The sequence below is a fragment of the Diadema antillarum genome, unplaced genomic scaffold (genome assembly GCF_040938485.1).
Source record: "Diadema antillarum isolate AM-2024a unplaced genomic scaffold, OU_Dant_1.0 seq00000217_RagTag, whole genome shotgun sequence".
Taxonomy (NCBI): Eukaryota; Metazoa; Echinodermata; class Echinoidea; order Diadematoida; family Diadematidae; genus Diadema; species Diadema antillarum.
In genome coordinates, this window is record NW_027271272.1 from 2500646 (window position 1) to 2509214 (window position 8569).

The 8569-nt window shown below is 45.0% G+C and overlaps 2 protein-coding genes across 2 annotated transcripts; both read left to right on the forward strand.

Annotated features, from left to right (window-relative positions):
- Positions 1–2444: 2444 nt before the first annotated feature.
- On the forward strand, positions 2445–5093 carry LOC139729088 (uncharacterized). Its single transcript, XM_071640011.1, has one exon. It carries the CDS (start codon positions 2445–2447, stop codon positions 5091–5093), a length of 2649 nt encoding a protein of 882 aa, XP_071496112.1.
- Positions 5094–5339: 246 nt separating this feature from the next.
- On the forward strand, positions 5340–8156 carry LOC139729089 (uncharacterized). The gene has a single exon (XM_071640012.1). It carries the CDS (start codon positions 5340–5342, stop codon positions 8154–8156), a length of 2817 nt encoding a protein of 938 aa, XP_071496113.1.
- The last annotated feature ends 413 nt before the right edge of the window (positions 8157–8569 follow it).

Sequence of the window (8569 nt, forward strand, 5' to 3'; positions counted from 1 at the left end):
ATGATCAGTTTGGGTAAATTGTTGAGAGTAAAACTATATCAGTTGGGCTAGTACACCAATTGGGTATAGACGAGTATAGACCAATTGGGAGTAGACAAGTTGGGAGTAGACCAATTGGGAGTAGACCAATTGGGAGTAGACCAGTTGGGAGTAGACCAGTTGGGAGTAGACCAATTGGGAGTAGACGAGTTGGGAGTAGACCAGATGGGTATAGACCATATTGGGTATGGACAAACTAAGGGTTGGACGATATGATAACTAGACAAAGTGAATGTAGACTAAATGACTTGTAGACGAGGTGGGAGTAGACTAACTAGTAGTAGACAAAATATATATTAGACGACATGGCAAATAGACATTGTGAGTGTAGACGATTTGGCTATTAGATCAATTGTTTTGTAGACGAAATGCTCCTTAGACGAGTTGGGTATTAGACAGTACGGGTAGTGGGCAAAGTGACTATTAGACAATATGGGTACTGGACAAAACGAGTTGTAGACCAAATGGGTATTAGACGAATCGGTAATAGACGATATGCCAGTAGACCAATTGGAATATAGACATAGTGGTTGTAGACGAGGTCACTATAAACCACCGTTTGTCGTCCTACTCTTCGTGCTTGTTTGGGTCGTTTATGTACATTCGATACGTTAGACTGAGTTGTATCCACGTATTTTGATTCTGGAAATTGTTATTGAACTTTTTCCTTATTGTTTTCAATGACACAAAAAGACAACGTGCGACGGACGGAGCAAGAAGTGTTTGTGCCATTGTTAAGTCCCATCTGTTTATTTTGCCGTTAGTTGTCAAAACCCGTGTAATAGGCTATAGACCATAGTAGCTAGAGTCTATAGCGTAGGGAATCAAGACGGGCTAATAAATCTGTCTCTGTGTATGCATGTTGCTTGTTACCAGGTATTGTTATGTGGGCAACATCAGTTAAAATAGACAATGAAATCATATTCCAGTGCGTGCCAGTGGGACCAAGAGTTTGTTCATAAATGCTATCTGTAGCGGCAGAAGTGTGATTTTTCCTCTGTATTTGACTTATAATGCCTACACTCATTCAGAATAATAAGATGTCAGTAGAGGAGATCTGATATGTATATAGTTCAAATATATTCATAGAGAGACGTGGGTCATAAGGGTTATGACAGAGGTCAAAAGAGGACTAACCGTGTCAAGATGACGGATCACTAAGGGGAATCTGTCCGACCCAGTGCACTTAGCACCACTGTCGGCACTGTTTCAAGTAGTTTCACTTCTAGAAATCTGGTTTTTGATATAATTTGTATAGAGAAAAGGGAGAATTGGTTTTAAACAGGCAAAACTTCTGACACTTCTTCACTGTGCAACTATCGGTGATAGAAGGCAGTCAGAACCAACGAAGCAGTAGAGGCTGCAAAATACAGTATGGGACTGTATGGCAACAACTGACTGGGGTTCTCAAACAGTTGGTAAGTTGAGATAGAAGCTTAATACTTGTTATTTCAGCCACACATCAATGATTGTCCCGATTCAATTGTGATATAAGAAGAAATGTTTGTTGTCATCATCATTTGGTATAATTAAAGGTGTGTACAGTTGTACAGTTGTAGTAGTAAAGCTTTACAGCAATTTGTATGACAAAATCTCAGTTATTTGAAGGAGATTCACACACACACATAATTCCATGCATTGTTATGACTGTATTATGCAATGATTATAAACCCTCCGTTGACATTACCTAGACAGGGAGTTTATATAATGATTTGTAGAAGGTTATGAAGTGAACCCTTCAGAATGATGAAGTTATAAGACTTTGTCCGATTACATTGTAAATATCATTCAGTTCAAGTGTTATGTTTATGTTCATTGATTACTGTACTATAATCAATTATTGTTTATTAGTAACATTAGTCAAGTATACGCAAGGTGAGCTATAACGACGCTTATGTACCATTTGCAGTAGGCATTTACAGTGTAATTAAAGTGTATTATACATGTATTCCTTTGTTACAGTAAACCACTTCACCCATGAGACACTTTCGAGACACTTTCAAGACACTTTCAGGACACTTCTCTACGACACTATACTTCATCACATCACTTCATCCCACGTTTGAATCTTAAGTTCACGTCGTGATACACATTGGTGTATTTATGTTCAGTTGTGATTCTTCAAGGAATGTTTGATGAATCGATCATTAAATCAGGACAGGCCTGGATTATTGATTCAAGCAAACAACGAGTTGGACAGTGTTTCATTATTTTCTTGACGACTGGTCGTGTGCCGGTGATGCAACAGTGCGTTTACAAGAACGAATCCCACCCAATGTAGTGAAGCTACATTTGAGTTTACAACTGGTTTGGATTTCAGTTTACAAGTGCTTTGAACTAAAGTTTTCAACTGGCTTTGAACGCTTACAACTAAGATGGAACAATCTAACCCTGTTGATACAACAATGGAGCAAGTGACCGCGCTGAAACGGTCTTGTATCGGTCACCTAGGAAACCTCACAAGGAGGTATAAAGAGTTGGAGCAGCTCTTTGTGAATTATGAAAATCAGGATGCCGTGCAACACAAATATGATCAGCTGAAAGGAATGTTTCTTCTTTATGAGAACAAGTACCATCAATACATTGCTTTGCTTAGTGGAGATGAATTACAGGACGCTATGCAGCAGTTTGAGTCGTACAAGCTTAATAAGGAGGAGTTCAACAAGCGGCTGTCTGGCTGGATGGAGGAAGCGACGAAACAGCAGAATGGTGGAGACGACGACGACGATGGGCGCCGATCTGTGAGGTCGATCCAATCAGCTCGTTCCATCCGCACTGCGAGTTCGACAACGAGTAGTATGAAGCTCCGCGAGGCCAGGGCAAAGCAGAGGCTCATGCAACAGAAGCTTGAACAGCTAAGGGAAAGGCAGAAACTGGATAGAGAAAGGCTCGAACTGGAAGCGCGCATGGCTGAGATGGACATTGTTAATGAGAAGGAAAATGCCGACCTGGAAGCTGAATTCTGGGCACAAGAAATTGCAGACGAAGGCAATTCAGCTAACATCGCTGCAGAGAGAGACGTAGAATTTGGTAACGTAGAAGTACAATTACCTAACAATCAAGTAGTACATGAAAATGTTCGTGCCGAGAGTGAGATGTACAAGAAGACTCTCGATAGCAAGAAACCAGGTGAAACTGTTTCTACAACACAATTGTGTAATATGTTGATGTTGAGTATGAATATGCCGAAACCAGATATGATAACATTCGATGGCGATCCAATCAAATATTGGAATTTCATGAACAGCTTTGACATCAATGTAGCAAGTAAAATTTCCGATGATCGCATGAAATTGATGTATCTTGTGCAATTTTGTGAAGGTAAAGCTAAGGAGAGCATTGAGTGTTGTGTGTTGATGGACCCTCACATGGGTTACATGAAAGCCAGGGAGATACTGGCAGAGCAATACGGGCAACCACACGTGATCACGAATGCATTGATGAGAGAAGTGTTGGATAGAAACCAAATTCGGCCAAACGATGGAGCCAAGCTCGTGGAGCTTGCTCGTCAAATGCGCAAGTGTGAAATTACCTTGACACAAATGGGTCACGCGGCAAACTTGAACAGCAGTGAAACTCTGTTGAAGATACAGCAAATTCTCCCAGTTCACATGCAAGTGGACTGGGCAAAGCGTGCTCAGACAATGCTACGATCACGTGTGGAACCCAATTTCTCTCACATGACGGAGTTCATAGAACAGCATTCACAGGTAGCAACCAATGTCTATGGCCAGAACATAGGTAAGTCCACGAGAGACGTTAGTCAAGCAAAGAAGGGTGGAAGGTCTTCTAGTGGTAAGAGACTGACTTCCTTCTCCACTCAAGGCTGCGAAGAGAGCCAGCCAACGAAAGAAAACACAGAGCGGCCTAGACGTAAATGCCCATTGTGTTTACAGGACCATGATCTGTTCAAGTGCAAGGACTTCCTGGCCAAGACGCCGAAGGAAAGGCTGCGAGAGGTGAGGAGGAAACGATTGTGTGACAACTGCCTGAAGCCGTCTCACATTGCGAGTGAATGCAGGTCTTCACAAAGGTGTAAAAATGATGGCTGCGGCATGAAACATCACACCCTCCTTCACTTTCAACGGGACAGTAGCAGTGTCAGTAACCAAACTGGGGCCGGCGCCAGCAATAATAACCCTCAACCTCAGGGTACGAATCTTTCAACAATAAAACAAGGCAAAGTGTGTCTTCGGGTGCTCCCAGTCAAGGTACGCGGAAATGGGAAAGAAGTGACCACCTGTGCGCTTCTTGACCAGGGAAGTGATGTCACCCTGTGCGATGAGAGGCTGGTCAAGGAGCTAGGACTCAAAGGGTCGGCAAAGGAGCTTGAGCTAACAACAATCAACCAACAGAATCACAAATTAATGAGTGTTGAAGTCGACATGACTGTTACTGGAATTGGGAAAACTGAAATCATCCAACTTGACTCAGTTTGGACGGTCAAAAATTTACCAATATCGGAGAGTAGCATGCCGCATGCCGAGGATGTTGAGAGATGGCCACATCTCAAGGGGATAGAACTCCCAAACATGGAAAACAATGAGGTCATGCTGCTAATTGGTGGTGACGTCCCAGAAGCGTTCTGGGTCATGGAAGAACGGCGAGGAGGAAGAAAGGATCCATACGCCATCAGGTCACCACTGGGTTGGACATTGATCGGACCTACCAACAATATGAAGAGGAAAACTGACTTCAAGGTGAATTTCGTCCACAACAAAGATGAGCAACTTCAGCAGCAGGTGGAGCGATTTTGGTACATGGACTTCAGGGGATCCACACTTGGTGCCAAGGTGGGAGAGTCCCTCGAAGACAAGCGAGCGAGATCTAAAATGGACCAATCCATCACCAAGGTCGATGGCCACTATCAGCTGGGTCTTCCGTGGAGGCACGAAAATCCATGCTTACCAGACAACCTCACACAAGCAGAGGCACAGCTGCAATATCTCAAAAGGAGATTAAAGAGGGATCCCCAGCTCCACCAAAGGTACACAGCTACCATGGAGGGATACTTGGATAAGGGTTATGCCAAAGAAGTGGAAAAGACGGCCTAAGGAGAGCCACATGATGGAGACTCGCGGAACGATAGAACCAATAAGACTTGGTACTTGCCTCACCATCCGGTACTTCATCCAAGAAAGCCAGACAAAACACGGGTGGTATTCGACTGCGCAGCGCAGTACAAGGGCATATCACTCAACAGTCAACTCTTGCAGGGACCAGATTACACCAATAGCCTAGTTGGTGTGCTGACAAGGTTCCGGCAAGAGAAGATAGCCTTAGTCGCCGACATAGAAGCCATGTTTCACCAGGTAAGAGTGACGCCAGAAGACTGTGAAGCGCTTCGATTCATGTGGTGGCCTGGTGGAGACTACACTAAGGAGCCGAAACACTACAAGATGCTCGTCCACCTGTTTGGTGCCACCTCATCCCCCAGTTGTGCGGGTTACGCCCTACGCAAGACAGCAGAAGACAACCAAACAGACGAAAATGAGGCTGCTGTCAAGGCCGTACAAGAAAATGTCTATGTCGATGACTGTTTGACATCAGTTGGCACAAAGGAAGAAGCAGTGAAACTATGCGCCGACCTGCGAGAGTTGCTCTCGAAGGGAGGATTTCGACTCACCAAATGGGTGAGTAATGATCATGATGTTCTCCAGACTATCCCTGTATCTGAAAGATCAACCTCAATTCTAGATCTGCATCTCGATGACATGCCTGTTGAACGCACATTAGGAGTACTGTGGAATGTTGGAACTGATCAATTTGGCTTCAGAGTGTCTGTTAAGGACAAGCCAGCAACCAGGCGTGGAATCCTCTCGATCACAAGCTCACTGTATGATCCACTCGGATTTGCAGCACCATTCATCTTGGTAGCCAAGATCCTGCTGCAAGACATCTGTGCGAAAGGTCTAGGATGGGATGAAGAAGTAGGAGATTCTGAATGCATGCGATGGCAGCAGTGGCTGGAAGAGTTGCCCCAGCTGGAGCGCATCACCATAGACAGATGTCTAAAACCAACGTCGGAGGTCAGTCAGTACGAACTTCATGCATTTTGTGATGCATCTATGCGTGGATATGCTGCATCAGTGTATCTCCGCACTACGTCTACTGATGGAAGCATCAAGTGCACCTTCGTCATGGGAAAGACCAGACTGTGTCCATTGAAGACGATGACAATACCGCGACTAGAATTGTCGGCGGCAGTACTAGCATGTTCATTGATGGAAGTGGTCAAAGCAGAACTCAAGCTACCGATTTTGACCACTACTTACTGGACAGACTCTACTTCAGTTTTGAAGTACATACGCAATGAGAGTAGAAGATTCCAAACATTTGTTGCGAATCGTATCACAAAGATCCAAAGTGTATCTGACCCATCTGAATGGCGTCACGTGGACACCAAGTCAAATCCGGCTGACGATGGATCAAGAGGACTTCAAGCCAGAGAGATGACAAGTGACTGTAGATGGATATGCGGTCCAGAATTCCTACAGAAACCCCAAGAATGCTGGCCACAACCTCCAATTGACTTGGGTGAAAACGATGACCTGGCAGGAAGCGGAGAAGTTCTCAACGACCCAGAAGTCAAAAAGGGTCTGGTAAACCTGACAACTGCTGATCCTGTACAGAAGCTCACTGAACGATACTCCACATGGAATGGCCTGAAGAGAGGCGTAGCGTGGATACTGCGGTACAAGGAATATCTGAGAATGCGGGTGTCAGGAAACCCACTGGCAAGACAGATGAGACACGACCTCACAGCGAAGGAGCTGGAAGTTGCAGAGCTTGAAATTGTCAAGCACGTTCAAAGGCATGCTTTCCCTGAGGAGATGAGAGTCAGGAGCAAGGCAGACTCTGTCAAACTCCAGCGGTCAAGTCGTCTTGCAAAACTGAATCCCATTGTGCATGATGGAGTGTTGAGAGTGGGAGGGAGACTCGCAAAGGCTCCACTCTCAGATGATGTGAAGCATCCACTGATATTACCACACGATCATCATGTGACAAACTTGTTAGTCTCACATTTCCATGAGGAAGTAGGCCACTCAGGGGCGGGAATGACTTGGACAGCCTTGAGGGAGAAATTCTGGATACTTCGCGGAGGAGCAACGGTACGTAAGGTGATCGGGAACTGCTTCAAATGCAAAAGGCGAAACTCCCCAAGAGGAGAACAGTTTATGGCCGATCTACCACGAGAAAGAGTGACCCCGAACGCCCCACCTTTCACCAATACGGGAGTGGATTTCTTTGGACCGTTTCAGGTTAAGAGAGGAAGAACCCAGGTGAAGCGATACGGATGTATATTTACATGCTTGGCGTCGAGAGCAGTACATCTCGAAGTAGCCCACTCATTGGACACGGACTCATTTATAAACGCTCTGAGGAGGTTTATCAATAGGCGAGGACGTCCAAAGAAAATCCACAGTGACAATGGTACCAACTTCAAGAGCGGGTATCGCGAGCTGAAAGAAAGTCTCACACAACTAAATTCCCAGAAGGTCGGAAGGTTTCTGACACAAAAGGGCATAGAATGGGAATTCAACCCCCCAGGAGCCAGCCATATGGGGGGAGTCTGGGAGAGGGTCATACGGGCTGTGAGAAGAATCCTGTCAGGCCTTCTTAAAGAACAGTTGGTAACAGATGAGGCACTCACCACGTTGATGACGGAGGTTGAAGCCATCTTGAACGCCCGGCCACTCACCCAATTGAGTATGGACTCGAACGACGATGAGCCACTTACACCAAACCATCTGCTTCTGTTGCGCCAGAACCCCTCCCTTCCACCAGGAGCTTTCTCGAAGGAGGACAGTTACCATCGGAGGAGATGGCGTCAGGTCCAGCACTTGGCAGATCAATTCTGGAAGCGATGGGTAAAGGAATACTTGCCGCTCCTACAAGTTCGCCAAAGATGGGCAAAACCCAAAAGGAACTTCGCCATTGGTGACTTAGTGCTGTTGGCAGATGACAGCAGCTCTCGTGGACACTGGCCTATGGGCAAAGTTGTGTCCACCTACCCCGACAAAAACGGTCTAGTCAGGCAAGTGGAGGTTAGAGTCGGCGCAAAACACTACCGACGTCCTATTTCGAAGCTCTGCCTGCTTGAAGCAAATGAGTAATAAGAATAATATGTGATTCTGCAATTGTCACAGCAGAGACTGCCGTGATACGTAGCTTTCAGTGAAGGCTTTTGATTGTTACATTTGTTGTTTGATTTTCAGTGCATAACATGGTACATTCATTAGGCAATATGTTTGTGCTTATTTGATTCAAGTTGATTGTAATTTTAAAACTTTGCCGCTAGAATTAGTATTCATGAGAATGAGCAACTGGAAGAAGTTAGCTCATTGGGGCCGGTTATGTAGCGGCAGAAGTGTGATTTTTCCTCTGTATTTGACTTATAATGCCTACACTCATTCAGAATAATAAGATGTCAGTAGAGGAGATCTGATATGTATATAGTTCAAATATATTCATAGAGAGACGTGGGTCATAAGGGTTATGACAGAGGTCAAAAGAGGACTAACCGTGT

Bases quoted from the DNA above. Each gene is read 5' to 3' on its own strand.
- LOC139729088 (XM_071640011.1), top strand. From the start codon at position 2,445: ATGGAGCAAGTGACCGCGCTGAAACGGTCTTGTATCGGTCACCTAGGA.
- LOC139729089 (XM_071640012.1), top strand. From the start codon at position 5,340: ATGTTTCACCAGGTAAGAGTGACGCCAGAAGACTGTGAAGCGCTTCGA.